The sequence below is a fragment of the Lampris incognitus genome, chromosome 13 (assembly GCF_029633865.1).
Source record: "Lampris incognitus isolate fLamInc1 chromosome 13, fLamInc1.hap2, whole genome shotgun sequence".
NCBI classification, from domain to species: Eukaryota; Metazoa; Chordata; class Actinopteri; order Lampriformes; family Lampridae; genus Lampris; species Lampris incognitus.
Genome location: NC_079223.1, coordinates 29099162 through 29115712, shown reverse-complemented (window position 1 = coordinate 29115712; position 16551 = coordinate 29099162). Strand labels below are relative to the sequence as shown.

The 16551-nt window shown below is 42.8% G+C and overlaps 1 protein-coding gene across 1 annotated transcript; it reads left to right on the top strand.

Annotated features, from left to right (window-relative positions):
- The first annotated feature begins 1533 nt into the window (after positions 1 to 1533).
- On the top strand, positions 1534 to 14778 carry LOC130123096 (aftiphilin-like). The gene is made up of 6 exons (XM_056292221.1): positions 1534 to 2414; positions 4005 to 4183; positions 8068 to 8194; positions 8677 to 8733; positions 11321 to 11443; positions 14555 to 14778. Exons 1-6 carry the CDS (start codon positions 1788 to 1790, stop codon positions 14657 to 14659), a joined length of 1218 nt encoding a protein of 405 aa, XP_056148196.1. The 5' UTR covers positions 1534 to 1787; the 3' UTR covers positions 14660 to 14778.
- Positions 14779 to 16551: the final 1773 nt, after the last annotated feature.

Below are 16551 nucleotides of genomic sequence, written 5' to 3'. Positions count from 1 at the left end.
ACAGAAAGCAATCTGTTTAGTAAACACGATGCCTGGCTTCCTTTTTTGATATTTTCATGTTTTAGCTAGAGAACTGCTTTCTAAAGATGAGTTAAAACCAACATTCAGGGTACAGCTCTTGATGTCAATAGCATCACATAGGTTTTATTCTATGTAGGCAGTTCTGTTTTTTAAGATGGCAACAACAAAAAAAAGAAAAAAGAAGAAGAAATATGAATGAAGTACTGGTAGAAAAGTAGATTGAATTGTCAGCTGAATCCCAGTCACTAAAGACACAGTAAGGGAGATCATTGGCTGTGTTGTACTGGACCTCAGTACAGTTTGCTGACGGTGGCAGCCACTGTGTACAGTCAATATGGACACTAAGTGATTGTTGCAACTTATGCTTTCATTATGCTGGCAAAAAACGGTATCGAGGTAGTGCTTTTTTCTACTGTTGTTTTAGCCGAAGATGTTTCCCTTACATGTCTATTCAGGTCTTACCCTGACAACATTAATAGAATTAGCTTAGTAAGTGAATGGTGTAACCCTAAATGGATGCATGTCCAAAATTGTGGAGTACCTCCGTCATGCACTCGGCTACAAAGGTATGATCAATCATAAAATCACTCTGAAATCAATTTCGTATTAAATAAACAACACAGTGCAACAACAAAGTTTATCTATCAACCTCAAATATAATAGTAGTGTACATTAGTGATTGTCAATGCCAGTCCTCAGGACCCACAGTACTGCTGGTTTGCTATTACCTTCCTGGTGTTGACAGATCAAAAATTTCCCTGATTACAGCTGAATTGTCAGTTGGGATAGGAAAAAAGATGATCTGTGGGTCCCCAGGATCAAGTCTGAAAACTACTGGTATGGTCTACATCAAGGAAAAAAAAGTTTTTGCACAGGTACTTGAATGCAGCCTCATTGTCGTATGTTCTTCCTTTAGTGCGTGAGGCCTCCAGGTCCCACAAGGAGAGCCTATGGAGCCAGATGTGATGCCAATGCACCCCTTCTCCTCTCCCCCTCCACTGGATGACAATGACAGGGACACAGAGGTTGAAGAGGATGACTTCGGGGACTTTGGGGGGTTTTCTCTTGGGATAACCTGTACCACTTTTGGTATCACTGGCTCTGATGACACACCACCAAGCCTCAGGTCGACTTACCCAAACGCTGACCTGTCCACTGATCCGCCCAACTGTAGCTTTAATAACCCCATTGAAAAATCCCAGCCCGCAGCCACTGTGACCTCAAAGTTGTCTTCCAGACATATAGGTTCTGTACCAGATGCCTGCCTTCCCCAGGAGGAGGCTGGGTTTGCAGATTTTGCTGCATTCTCAGAGCAGACAGTGCACCAATGGTGCTGTGGCTTCTCTCCCATAGCGAGCACAGTGGAACACTGGGATGGCAGAGTGGGAGGTACAAACCTCAGAGGCAGTTTGGATGTACAATGCTGTGATTCAGGACATGGGGTTGATATGGACGCTAAGCCTGGGGGTTGTCTTGCAGCTAAAGGAAAAGATTGCACTAAGGTCAAGCACTGTGAGCAAAGCAATGCAGCAAAGCAATGCAGCGCCTATCCACCATCTCAGGACCACCACCAGCCTCAGGACGTTGCTGCTGCTCTGAGTTTCTCATCACAAGAGCCCTGTCCTATTGAGAGGGTTCCTGGTAAGCATGTGGCTTATCAAGAGGAGAGGAGATCTAGTCTAAACCTTAACATAAACCTTCCACAAACCCCAAGGTTAGATGAGGAAAGGGAGACAGGGCAAGAGAGGAGACAAAGAGAGGGGAGCATGTCTCCTCTGTCACTCACCACAAGTCTGTGTGAATCGGATAGTGAGCACTTCGCATCACTTTATGACACTGTTTCACTAGGTTGTCCATCTGAGGTTTTTGACCCAACGCTATCCTCCCTCAATCCTCAGGAGGAGAAATCCAGCAGGCAAGTAGAGGAGGAGCAAGAGGAATCAGGAAACACCAGTTGGGTTTCAGCAAACCTCAGTCTGTCACAGTCTAGGAAAGGGAACCATTTTGACCTATCAGAATCCATGCCTCAGGAAACCACTGTTCCTTCTAACCAGTTAAAGTCCAGGATGTTTGTTGCTGAGAGCTTTGCAGACTTCAAAGAGGATTGTCTAGAACCTAATGGAGACCAATCTCCGGTTCAAATAGTTGATGGAGGGGAACAATGTATGGGAAGCCTCCCCTCAAGTGACAGCTTTGCTGATTTCTGCTCAGCCCCCATTGAAGGGGATGAAGAGGGTTGCTGGGCAGAGTTCAGGAACCAGAGACATCAGGCGGAGGGGAACACCTGGACCCAGTTTGGAGAGGAGGGTAGCACCACCCAGACTGAGGGGGATGCTGAGGTGAAGCAGGACAGGCGGAGAGGAGATGAAGCATCAAATGGAGACAGCTGTCAGGTAGGAAAAGTGACTGATAGCTATAGTGCTGTTTTTGTTCATGAAATCAGTAGCATGATGTAGTGTGTATATATAGTTTTATCATTCAGATTCAGAAAACTTTATCTACCCACACCATACTCAAACTCACAGACAAGCAGCAATCAGCAGTATGTCAGAGACAATAGATAGACAGATCAGTACATGGGCAAGAGATGCACACTGTCACCCTTGTGTGGCCATGCATGCAGACTCGCGAGGACAGGCCGAAGGACAAAAATTCACAAAAGTTAAAAGACTAAAATAAATAAATGAAGCATCCTAAGATGCATTGCACGTTACATTCCACCACTACATTCAATGAATGCACAGGCACACAAGCCATGTGGAAAACAGACAAAGGTATAAACCAACTATTGTGGTTTAAAACAAAATAAAGCATTCATTTAAAATGACTACTCTCAGCATTTAACAGCCTGATAGCATAAGGAATGAAGGACTTAGAATAGCGATTTGTTTTCCTAGGGGGCACTTTATAGTGCCGACCTGAGGGCATTACAGTGAATTCACTGGACAGGTCGTGGTCAGATTTGCTAATAATTCCTTTTGCTTTCTGGGCCACACGTTTCTCCCAGAGGGAGCATGCGTCTCTCTGCTGGACTCCCGATTATTTTGGAGCAAACCTTAACGATACTGTTTAGGCTATTCCTGTCCTCCACAGACAACCCATTAAACCAACAAATAAAGGAAAAAGTTAAAAGAATTTCAATAAATGACTGGTAGAAAATACATGAGATGGTGTTACAGACATTAAAGGAGTTAAGCTTACGCAGTAAGTGAATTCTTTGTTGTCCACGCTTGACAATTGAATCTGTGTTCACACTGAACTTGAGTTGGGAGTCGAACACAGTTCCCAAGTACTTGTAAGTGTCAACAATTTGAACATCCTCGCCATGTATAGTGCTAGCTTTGGGTTTATCACTGTTTCTCGTAAAATCAATGATGAATTCCTTCGTTTTTGACATATTAAGGTCAAGGAGGTTATCATTGCGCCAATCAACAAAGACAGGTAGGGCACAACCGTGATCTGACTCCGAGCCCTGAAGAAGAGACAAAAGTGCGATATCGTCAGAGAATTTCACCAGGTAGCTACCCCGTTCAGAAGACCTGCAGCTGTCTGTATACAAAATAAAAAGCAGGGAAAGAACGCAACCCTGGGGTGAGCCCATGTTTGAGACCAGGACATTGGACACAACTCCATTAACTAAAACCTGCTGGATTGTTTGTTAAAAAGTTTAAAAGCTTCATGTATATATGCATATAAATGTATTGTGAAAATCAATAAAAACTGTTAAAGAGAAAGAGTGGAAAAAAAGTTTAAAAGCAACATTAAAGGCTGATCAGGTAAATTGAAATAAGAAGCAAGCCGCTCGATCAAAATAGTTTAAATTTTTTTGTTGTTGCACAAACAACTGAAGTCACAGATATACTGCTGCTGCTTAAATTGGTATTGTTATTGGCAATGGTAAAATACAGTTAACCAGAATAACAAGTTTAAAGTCAAGTATAGTAATAATGTGTTTACGGAGTTTCTCCCTGCAATTTTACTAGGACTCAGTGCCCAGACGTATCCAGAGGCTTCTCCATACTAGTTTCCCAGAGGTTCTGGTGGCCTCAGGGGGCCAGCATGAGGAGGAGGTGCTGAGCCTTAGCAACTTGCTACAGGCCCAAAATCACCACCCAGAGGATGGGAGACAGGAGAGGCCACATCAATGCCCAGAGATGCATGGGTGAGGATCACTTAATGACACTGAACAACGATGATGATGGTAATGTTAGTAATACAAAATGTATGGGACTATCTGACTTTAAGTTCGGTTCAGCATTGTTTTCACAGTTAAAACACAGAATGGAAGTGATAACAGCTAAACGGTGATTAAATGTGATGATAAATAACAGAGATGAGATATAATGATGCTGTAGTAATTCGCACAGGTGAGATACAGAATCCTAAGCGCCTTACAAAATATCCCACCACAAAGCCAACAAAAGGGAGTAGAATGGAATCAATAAAATAAACAAAAAACAACAGGATTGAATAGCAGAATATAAATACATAAAAAGGCAACATGGGGGGGCATCCGGGTAGCATGGCGGTCTATTCCATTGCCTACCAACACGGGGATCGCTGGTTCAAATCTCCGTGTTACCTCCGGCTTGGTCAGGCATCCCTACAGACACAATTGGCCGTGTCTGCGGGTGGGAAGCCGGATGTGGGTATGTGTCCTGGTCACTGCACTAGCGCCTCCTCTGGTCAGTTGGGGCGGCTGTTCGGGGGGCCTGGGGGGAAATAGCGTGATCCTCCCATGTGCTACATCCCCCTGGCAAAACTCCTCCATATCAGTTGAAAACAAGCAGCTGGCGACTCCACATGTATCAGAGGAGATGTGGTAGTCTGCAGCTCTCCCCAGATCGGCAGAGGGGGTGGAGCAGCGACCAGCATGGCTTGGAAGAGTGGGGTAATTGGCCAAGTACAATTGGGGAGAAAAAGAGGGGAGAAAAAAGGCAACATGGCATAAAAATGACAAAAATACTTGAATAAGCAAAAGATACCAACAAAACAAACATTTTCAGAGATAAATGCGCACACTAGTTTTCCAAATGTTATGAAGTCTCGGTGCCCTCTCAGAAAAAAAAGAAAAAAGCTGCATGATGCCTGAAGTCGCTTGGGTATGATGTTTCAAAGGATGTTTGTACAGTATTTGCTAACTGTGCAACAGTTAGGCTAACTTAGGAGTTAAAGGGAAATTTTGCTGTCATTATGGATGTAATGTCAATCTTCAATGTTAGCTGAAATTGTAGAAGAAACTTAAGGAGTTTCTCCCCCCAGGCCATAAGGACACTAAACTCAACATAACAATGACAATTACATGGGTAATACTACTGCCACTTTTGCTGCTTTTCCCACTATTATCCCACTATATAGGCTATTCCATGCGAGAAATTGCTAAGAAATTGAAGATTTCCTACACCGGTGTGTACTACTCCCTTCAGAGGACAGCACAAACAGGCTCTAACAGGTACTATTTAATGAAGATGCCAGTTGGGGACCTGTGAGGCGTCTGTTTCTCAAACTAGAGACTCTAATGTACTTATCTTCTTGCTCAGTTGTGCAACGCGGCCTCCCACTTCTTTTTCTACTCTGGTTAGAGCCTGTTTGTGCTGTCCTCTGAAGGGAGTAGTACACACCGGTGTAGGAAATCTTCAATTTCTTAGCAATTTCTCGCATGGAATAGCCTTCATTTCTAAGAACAAGAATAGACTGTCGAGTTTCAGATGAAAGTTCTCTTTTTCTGGCCATTTTGAGCGTTTAATTGACCCCACAAATGTGATGCTCCAGAAACTCAATCTGCTCAAAGAAGTGCCCATCCAACCAATCCAACTTGTGGGAGCTGCTTCTGGAAGCGTGGGGTGCAATTTCTCCAGATTACCTCAACAAATTAACAGCTAGAATGCCAAAGGTCTGCAATGCTGTAATTGCTGCAAATGGAGGATTCTTTGACGAAAGCAAAGTTTGATGTAAAAAAAATCTTATTTCAAATACAAATCATTATTTCTAACCTTGTCAATGTCTTGACTCTATTTTCTATTCATTTCACAACATATGGTGGTGAATAAGTGTGACTTTTCATGGAAAACACAAAATTGTTTGGGTGATCCCAAACTTTTGAACGGTAGTGTATATATATATATATATATGTATTTTTCAGGATATACCTTCTGTATACTCCCTAGATGTTTTTTTAACTAACTTTTTTTTAAATTGTATTTTTATTTTATTCTCATCTTGTTATTATTGCTATTCATTGCTCTTGTTGCACAGTTCTGGAGTTGCCAAAAAACATTTCATTACTTATTGTAATTGTACATGAAATATGTGACAAAAAAACCTTTGAATCTTTAAAAGGTTATCACATATCCTTAGCTCATATTATGTTGAATCTACCCATCTGTTGTGAACAAAAAGTTGAAAAACGGTAACGATTTTAAAGGAGCAGTGCCATTGCTGAATGCTGCAGAGTTTAGTGAATACCAATTCATTCTCAAAGAAGGTAATTTTTTTGCCATTTAAGTTTTTATTAATTTTCTTTTCAGTCATTGTACATACGTATGACTGATAACTGTCTTACACACCCAAAAAGGGAGGAAAAACAAATCAAACAATGCAAAACACACACCACACACACACACGCACACACACACAAACAGTCAATAACAACACGTAAAGTGTTGTACAAATGCACCCATATTAACACATGATAATATCTAGCCTTTAATTTTCCTACACCCTTTTAATGCAGGAAGCCCTTAACACTAGAACGACCGGAATTTCACTCCTACCTAAAACGACCATGTACAGGAAGAAATGATCCAACTCTTGCTTGAATTTCCCTCTTGTATTGCTCATTTTAGCTATTGAGTGTTCAAAGGAAGCAGTTTCAGTCATAAATTTAACGCATTCAGTGAGTTCTGGTGTTTTTATGTTCTTCCAGTTTCACAAAACGAGTCTTCAGGAATCAGGGACATTTATTTGTCATTTCATTTCATGCACTTGTGTACATGAAATGAAAAAAAATATTGTTTCCCCCATCCAACTGCAACACAAAGAAAAAAAAACACGTCTGTCCAAACTACAAAAAAAAAAAAAAGTTTCACTGTCCAAGAGAGTGAACACCAGCCAGGATGACTGCCGGTCTGCATGGCCTAGCAGTTAGCTTAGCCTGCCCCGTTTCCGCATCCTGTCAGACTGCCCTTGGTGCTTCCTCTTCGGGCACAGCTCCAGGCAGGGCTGTGGTCCTTGGGCTCATCAGATGCAACAGACCAGGCTCCCCCAGCTGATCCAACACCAGCTCTCCCAGCCAGACACCCTCGACGCACCTCCCTACACTCCACATGACGACATCAAAAACACAGTCAACACCAGGCGAGGCCACCGCCAGACCGCCCTCGGTGTTATCAGAGCTGCCGGTCTGAATTGGCTGGCAGTTACCTTAGCCTGCCCTGCTTCCACATCCTGTCAGACTGCCCTTGGTGCTTCCTCTTCGGGCGCAGCTCCGGACAGGGCCGTGGTCCCTGGGCCCACAGGACACAGCAGACCAAACTCTCCCAGCCGATCTAGCACCAGCTCTCCCAGCCATCAAACGAAGACAACTTAGACGCAGACGTGGACAAAGACACTACATGGATGGTACTGGGTGAGGCCTCCAACCTGCCCAGCACATTGTTTCGGAGGGTGAGATTAAGCAAAACTCCGCTTTGGAATGTGATTCGTCTCGAGGTGTTGGCATCATGACATGACCCAAGAATAAGACATCTTTGCCATGGTTTTGGATCTACGATTCCAACTCGAAAATCAAAGTCTCAAAGTAAAAGCACATTGTTAACACTTATTGACTAAAATTATTGCAAAATTACAATGTGAAAGCTGTGAAATCAAGATTTTGACCACAGGTGCTCTTTAATAAGACTAATGTAAGAAGAAGGTGTATGCGTCATTAATGCATCCCATAAAGTTGTATTTAATCCATTAATCTATTTTTAGTCAAAGCCCAACAATGCTTGGGAATGGACCATTAGGCACCCTTTAATTATTTTTTATTACCCTTTTTCCCAGGGTTCAGTGGGGCATGTGGTGGCAACGTATGGACATCCACAATGCTGTTGGTCTTAAGTTCCAGTGGGGCGATTCCCATACCAACAAGATTCTGCTCATGTGCCTTGGCATGGACACTAGAAACATTGTAAGTTTTAAAAAATATCGGCGTTATCACAGGTACACCTACACAGGAATGACTTCTGTTTTTGTGCAAGAAATTCACATTTTCCTGCTCCATTGGAACTACTGTAGCTTACCCTTCAAACTTAACTCTATGGAGGGTGTCAGGTATGTCAGTATGTCAAGACAGGGCTCTATGAAGCACTGCTCTGGAAATGCATTTAATGTGTTTTTAACATACTCAGCCAGGCCTATGTCCTGCCCCAACACTGCCTAATCAGCGCAGTGACTTGAGTATACATAAATAAACCATGTTCTTTACCAGGGTTTATATTTCTGCCCTACGTGCACACACACTTATCCCATGAATTTTTATCTTTTACTTTCATCTTATCTCATGTAAAACCCACTACATTGCATTTTATGGATGGAAATGTGCCGTACAAATAATATTTGTTTTATTAATTGGTTGTTGTTTCAATGTTGTGTTCCTCTGCCTTGTGACAGGTCTTCACTGGCAAGAGGAAGCAGCCTGTAGTCGTTCCTGCCTTTGCATCTAGTCTGGTGAGTCAACGCTGGGAAATGGAGACTGAAGATGTTCCCTTTACATTGAGCATGGCTATGAAAAAGAAAAATCGGAGAACGCTCAGCATTTTCATGTTAACAGGAAGGTTGCTAATCTGGCCATCTCTTATCAAAATCATTCATACTTTATTGGGAACAGCTTACATATAGATTGGAAAAATTATTAACAACCAGACCTACAATTTTGAATTACAGTGATGAGTAGTTTTAGGGAAGACATTTGTCAGATCTGTTTATAGTTGGTCACTGTTGTAAATGCGCTATGCGTGGGGATATAGGAAGAGGAAAAAAACATACATGACGGTAAACGCTTACTTTGTAGACTAGATGGTGGGATATTTTCTGAGAAAATGATGAAGATTCCCTACATCTTTTTCCTTGACTTTTATTAGCTACCAGGGCGGAAAATAAACGCCAGTAACCAGTCAACTGCCAGCAAGATTTTACTCTTGCTGTGGAGTTTGTCCACTCCACTGGCTGCTTTGGCAGATGACCATATCATATGTATGACCATATCATATATTTTTCTTTCCAAAAGGTCAGCACCTAGCCACTCCAACATGCTTTAATATATAAACTCAAAATTAAGTGTCAAGCCATATTAGGCGATATAGGGATTTGTAGACTCCCTTGAAAACGGGATGGTACATCTCAAGGGGTTATTCCTAATAAAGAATTTCCCAAACGATATTTTGCAACCTTTTTGATTTTATTCAAACTTTGAGGTATTTTGCAAAAAGAAATTCTCCCCAATAAACAAATGGCAGAATATTTCGAATCTCTTACAGTGGAGAGGACTGATGTTGTCACAGCTCATATCATAGCATTCTTGTAAGAGGATTGTTGTGTCATAAGCAACTTATGAGTGGCTGTTCACAGGTTTTAGTAACCACCTTTGAAGTCACCTCGGCAAAACTGTCAGCTAGCCTACACATTTTCTCAAGGAAAGGTACATTGTAGTTTGCTCTCCTTCACTGAAATTGTTGGACTTTCATGACCAAACAGTTGATTGTAAAGGCATGTCTTCATCTCTGTCTTAGATCACCCACCTCACCAATCCTTTGTCCCTTTCCTATCAAGTTGGAGATATAGAACCTGAATATGCCACAGTGCATTGAATATGCAAATTGGGGAGGGTGGGGATAGTATCTAGAATTTGTTATACATTTATGTTGCTGTTGTTTTTGCTGTTGGCTGTTGTAGTCATATTTCATGTGATTTGGACAAAAAAACGGACAGCAATAAATAGTAATAATTATGATAATTCATTCAGCCATCATTTGAAGTTTCTATGTAACTAGCATTCCATTCCAAACTCGGCAATGTTAGATGTTCTCAGTTTTTTTCTTTTCTACTTCAAAATGTTGTGTTCAATATCATTGTGTCTTATGTTGAGCATTCAACCAAGACAAATTCCTTGTATGTGTATTCTCACTTGGTGGTTGTGTGTGTGTGTGTGTGTGGGCACAGCACAGCTGTCCTGAGTCAGCCTAATTGGCTTGGGACAGGTTAAACTGTGTCAGTGTCATATGACGCTGCAGTCAGTTAACTCTTATCTTTAACTTTACTATTTATTACACCAATGTTACTGTTCCCACAGCCAGAAGTGTTCACAGTGGCATTAGCAGACGACACAACCATTGTAGGCCTCATCTCCAACAATGATGAAACCCAGTACCGCACTGAAGTAGACCAAGCTGTCACTTGGTGCGCAAACAACAATCTTAATACAACCAAAACCCAAGAACTCATTATTGACTTCCGATGCATTCTGAATCCCAAAACACCCATACAAATGAACGGAGACCCCATCACCACCACCGACTCTTTTAAATTCCTTGGAACATACATCAGCAATAACCCGAAGTGGAAAATTAACACTGAACACATCATTGCAAAAGCTCAACAGTGACTTTACTTTCTTAGGCAGCTTAAAAAATACTGGATCAAACATCAACTGCTCATTCTGTTTTACTCAGTCATTATCGAGTCCATCATAACATCTTCTATCACAGTATGGTACGGCAGCACAGACAGTCAAACACAGAAAAAACTGCAGTGGATTGTCAACAAGGCATCCAAAATCATAGGCAACCCACTCCTCTCAGTTGAATCTCTACATACTAACTGGACTGTAAAGCAAGCAAAGAAGATCATCTCCGACCCCTCACATCCTGCTCATCACCTCTTCCAGCTTTTTCCCTCAGGGAGGTGCTACGGGTCACTGTCCACTAAGACTAAATGCTTCCCAAACAGTTTTTTCCCCTTAGCCATCAGGACTCTGAATTCCTCCCTATAGTCCCCTCCTCACACACCATTGGCATAAATACCACCGTTCACCTAATTGTTATGTGTGATATGTTTATTTCTGTTATTGTGTAACTGTATAGTTCGTGATAATATGTGGAGTGTCTGTTGTTGTCCATGTATGTATTGTGCTGCAGAGTTTAAGGTGTACCGAAAACAAATTCCACCGGCCTTGGTTGTGTGGCTAATAAAACAATCTAATCTAATTTCCAAACCATTTATTTTTAATTTAATTTCCTTTTTTTTCATCCTGTATCAGGGAATGCTAGAGCCTACCAAAGAGTCTATGCCAGCTGTGTGTCATCCAGGATGCACAGCAGTCACAACACAAGGATCCCCAGCACCCCGAGGCATACTGGACCCATTAGCAGACTCAGTTCAGGTATTTGGGCTTCTTCCATCCCGACACTTAAGGTTGTGTTTTCAGAGTTAAATGTTAAAGTCACCTTTTTCCAAAGCTCTCAATATGTGAACGAATGTATTTGTTAGTATTTGGAGTCACTAACTCATATGTAACTAGTAGATTCAAGAAGATATTCATAATGAGTTGGGTGCACCAATGTTTACTGCCTCTTTTGGTGTGAACCAAACTGAGCAATTTAATTATCAGCAGACAGCACTTGTTGCAAGAATTATTCTAGCGCGCGCGCGTGTGTGTGTGTGTGTGTGTGTGTGTGTGTGTGTGCGCGTGCGCGTGCGGGCAGTGTGGCTGCCCACAGGGTGTTGTGATGCGTCTAGTGCAGCAGCGTGTAGTTGGAGCGAAGGTGCATGTGTTCTTCCAGCCTGCTTTCAACCCTCCTGCCTTTAGCTCGCTGCTGCTGGCTACCCCTTGTGGCAAATAGGGAAGCATCCTAGCGTGTAAGCCTTCCCTTGCCAGTACATAGCCTCTCCTTCACCAAGACTCCTGCCAGGTCTTGCAGTCCCAGGCTAACTTGGCAGGGGATCTCGGAGCAGCAGTGGGCCCCAGAGATATGGTGTGCAGGCCCACCCTGGTGGACATGCCCTGGCACCTATCAACCACTGCCCCGCTGCCTTGTGGGTGAGTCTGGGAAGACATAAGGCTAAGGGAACTTACCCCAACAGAAAAGCGAGCTGTGGCGGCACACTTCGAGGCGGTTTCCAAAAAACTGGATTTCCGGCAGCCTCCTGCAGTTGGTAGGAGGTGCCGGTTTTCAAGGGTTCCCCCTTGCCATCAGAACCATCTCCTCTACAATCAAGTCAGTGGCGTTGGGAGAAGTGCACCTCCCATGCCACTTTAAAAACCATCTCTGCGCAGGTATCTTCTTCTGCTGCTGAGTCCCCGACCTCACAAACTCTGGTGGTGATGGAGTATCCAGTGACGGGAGCAGGTCTGAATGAGCTGGGAGCTCTTAGTTGGAACTCTTCACCCCAGCGGTACAGGGCAATGGTCGTTAGCAGCTGAGATTGAGTGGCAGCTGTTTCCGGCAGACCCCTGTGCGTCTAAGCAGCCCTATTTAGGGACCGCACTGCTCACCCATTTGGGGAACGGCCTAGAAAAGGTGGCCCAAAAATTGCCCACTCAACACTGTACCTGGGCAGGAAACTGCACTTGCCGGGCCATTCCACTACGCGGTTGAAAAACACACACTATACCACTAAGAATTGCAGCATGGAACATAAGGACACTCCTGGACATCAGCCATGGTACAGACAGACCTCAACGCAGAACAGCACTTATTGCCAGCGAGCTGAAGCGCTATTGTGTGGATGTGGCAGCACTCAGTGAGACCAAGCTTCTTGAAGAGGGCTCACTCAACAAAGTAGGAGAGGGCTGTACATTCTATTGGAAAGGATACCCCCTAGGAGGTCAACGCATTCATGGAGTTGGTTTTTTATCAAGAACAGTCTGTTACCCAAACTTGAAAACACTAGTGGGCATTAGTGAACGGCTGATGACTCTCCGCATACCCCTCGCAAAATGCCAATACATCACCTTTATAAGTGCCTATGCTCCAACTTTACCATCCTATGATGAAGAGAAAGATCGCTTCTACCAGGCACTCGATTATATACTCATCAACATCCCAAGGAGCGACAAAGTCATTTAGCTTGGTGATTAATGCACGAGTTGGGAAGAACATGCAAAATTGGAATGGAGTGATTGGTGCCCATGGCATTGGAAAAGTCAACCCCAATGGCGTAAGACTTCTTAGTCTGTGCTCGGAACATAACCTCACCATCACAAACACCATTTGCAGCCTACTGTTATGAACAATAGGCTGTTCATAACATTAGTGTCGCAGCGGTCGGTCGGGGGGCGGGGGCTGTCTTCATGGGGAGGTGTCCGGCGCCCACACAGGAAGGCGGACCAGGATACGGTGGTGCCATGGCTGTGACTCCGGGTGCACGCCGGGTCCTTCTCGCGGACTTCCCAAGCTACGGTGCCTGCCTGGAAGGCCCCCACAAGTTATTAAACAAGTTGTTCATGTTATTAAACATAACATTTGGTGCAAACTCACATTTGCAGTGGCCTCACCCAGTACCGGTGTGGGAAGATGGTGGAATGAACTTACTTTTGCGGCGACGTTACCCAGTACCATCCATGGGCCATCCAGTACCATCCGTGGGCCCAGGGACCACGGCCCTGCCCGGAGCTGCGCATAAAGAGGAAGCACCGAGGGCAGTCTGACAGGATGCGGAAGCAGGGCAGGTTCAGCTAACTGCTAGCCATACAGACCGGCAGTTCTGATAAAACCAAGAGTGGTCTGGCGGCAGCCTTGCATGGCGCTGTGTTTTTGGTGTCATCGTGTGGAGTGTGGGGAGGTGTGTCAAGGGTGTCTGGCTGGAAGAGCTGGCATTGGATCGGCTGGGGGAGCCTTGTCTGCTGCATCCTGTGGGCCCAAGGACCACAGCCCTGCCCGGAGCTGGGCCTGAAGAAGAAGCACCAAGGGCAGTCTGACAGAATGCGGAAGCAGGGCAGGCTAAGCTAACTGCTAGCCCATGTAGACCGGCAGTTCCGACAGTCATCCTGGCTGGCGTTCACTCTCTTGGACAGTGAATTTTTAAATTTTTTTAATATGTTGGATACATGTGTTTTTGTCGTTTTTTTTATTTTTTTTATTTTTTTGGTAGTTTGGATATATGTATTCTTGTCGTTTGGATATTTTTGTCTTTGTGTTGCACTGCTGGGGAAAATTATATTTTGCTTCATTTCATGTACGCAAGTGCATGAAATGAAATTACAAATAAATGTTCCTGATTCCTGATTTACTATCTCGGTGCATCCTGAGTGTAAACCATAAAGGTATACTGTGTTAAGTGTAAAAACAAAAAAAATCATTAGTATCCACAATTTTGTTTGTTGTCATTCTAAATATTTAGATATCTATTGATTGGGTATGTTTAGCCATGCATTCAATGATACTGGCCACTTGTATTATTTGCTTTCTTAGCATGTTGATATTTGCTGCACAAGGACAAGCTTAATGCCTATATTTTAAATTCAAATGTTGTTTACTCCTCCCTCCTGTAGGAGATGCCCTCCTCCAGCCAGTCGCACTGGATCAGCAGTGGCCTTTGCAACTCTCAGGACGGTACGTCCTCTCATCCAGCCTCTCCTTTTGGGGGTTGGAATTAGACTACTGTCTCTCCTTGCCTGGAATTGACTTCTCAACTACAACTGCAGGAACTCTCTGTCTTGACTTTTTCTCCCTGTCCTAATTGGGCTTGTTCCACCTTTTTCTCTGGATTCACTTTTCTTCCTCAATGTCCATTCAAAAGTAGTGGGACTCCGCAGTGAAAAAGCTACAGTCCAACAATCCCAGCCAAAGAAAATATGAAGTTAAACAAGCTCTGTGATTTGACTGTATTTCCCTGAAATTTAGAGTTAAAAAAAAAAGTTGGTTTTGGTGTGTTGAGGTTGTACTTTTTGCCATAGGTATTCTTTAAATTGAGAATGGTTTGTGTTACAATCTACACAAAGCCCAAAACAAGGACCTAAGACCAAGAGGAATTACCCCACCAGCCTCCACTACTACAGAGAAAATACCATACTTTTCTCCTACTACACCTACTTCTAGTCTACTTTTTGAGTCGCCTCTCTTCCTACTCTTATTTTTAAATCCCAGTATTCGTAATTTATTTATTAATTCATGTCTGTCCCAAAGTGTTCACACCTGGTGAAGGTCTTTCTTAAGAAATAACATGTACGATTTAAGGATTCTGAGGAATTTTTCACCCATCAGCTACACCCCAAAATTATATTTGAGGTTGTTTGCTTAATTTCACATTTACAAAATGCTTAATTTCACAATTACAAAACATTTACAAAACCTTTATCACTTTTAGACCCCTAACCCTCAGAATTGAGAAAATCTGGATAATGCTACACAGTGTTATGTTTCATATTTAGCAGTAATATAATGTGCCATTTGGTTGTTGGGTGTATTCAAGGCCCTCTAACAATCATGAGTGGTCTCAATACAGTTGAACTCTTTCAATCCTGATGCTGCACTCCACTGCATCCATAGCATGCATGGATACATGTTTTTTTCTAGTAAACATGATAGTGCTGGTGGACTTTTACCAGCTGCTTCAAGAGTGCTGAATTTATCCCTTGACTTGGCAAGCTGAAGACTCTAGTTTTACCTTTCATTACTCCTGTTCCAGAGATGCTACTGTAGAAAAGGACCTCACCAATATCAGCTACCTCATCTGGACCAACTGATGTGAACATGAAATTACATGATGAGGGTTCAAGCTTTATCTCCCACTTTACTGAGCTGGAATGAGGGGTCAAACATCTTTACTGACTATGGGAGTTACAGTTGGGCAGATATATACTTGTCAAGCCATATAAGACATCTGGTATGAAATGAAGTTATTGTTCAACTGTCTTTTGTTTTTGCTTGCTTTACCTATTATCCACACTTTGGCCTTAAGTATCTTTATCTTTATTTCATGAGGTATTATTTATTTATATTTATTTGCACAGGACCTATGTCCACTAGTATTATTGAGTAGGGATTTTTTTTGCAGTGATGAGCCAACTCAATACAATTTATTATCTTCGCTTTATGGAAGTTTTTGGAAATTATTTTTCAATTAGTGATACAATGTGAAGAGATGGTTTTATTGGTGGAATGTAATCAAGAACTGAACATCGGGTAAAACTGATATGACCTCAGTAAGGTCAGAAAGAATCCTTAAAACTTAAGGGATAACAACAAAAAGGGGACTAACAGGGAAAGGATAAATCATCTTATAAAAAAGTAAGATGTCAATAAACGTCATCATGTAAAAGTAGGTTTCAAAAGCTATCGTGATTACAGAATAATTTATAATTTTTTGGTACCATGATCCTCTTTTAGGCATTGGCTTGTTAGGTAGAATGTGGAGTAGCTCATCCGGCCAGAAGGAACACCCGTGCATAAACTTGGTGATAGAAACACTTCCAAAGACAGAAATACATGACTAGAGAAGCCATCGCTATGGTAACTCAAGATCAAGATAGTGCAAGATGGAGAGCGC

Coding starts and splice junctions, on each gene's coding strand:
- LOC130123096 (XM_056292221.1), top strand. CDS start 1,788: ATGTCTCCTCTGTCACTCACCACAAGTCTGTGTGAATCGGATAGTGAG. Junction 8,195..8,676: donor GCATGGACACTAGAAACATT/GTAAGTTTTAAA, acceptor GCCTTGTGACAG/GTCTTCACTGGCAAGAGGAA. Junction 11,444..14,554: donor CATTAGCAGACTCAGTTCAG/GTATTTGGGCTT, acceptor TCCCTCCTGTAG/GAGATGCCCTCCTCCAGCCA.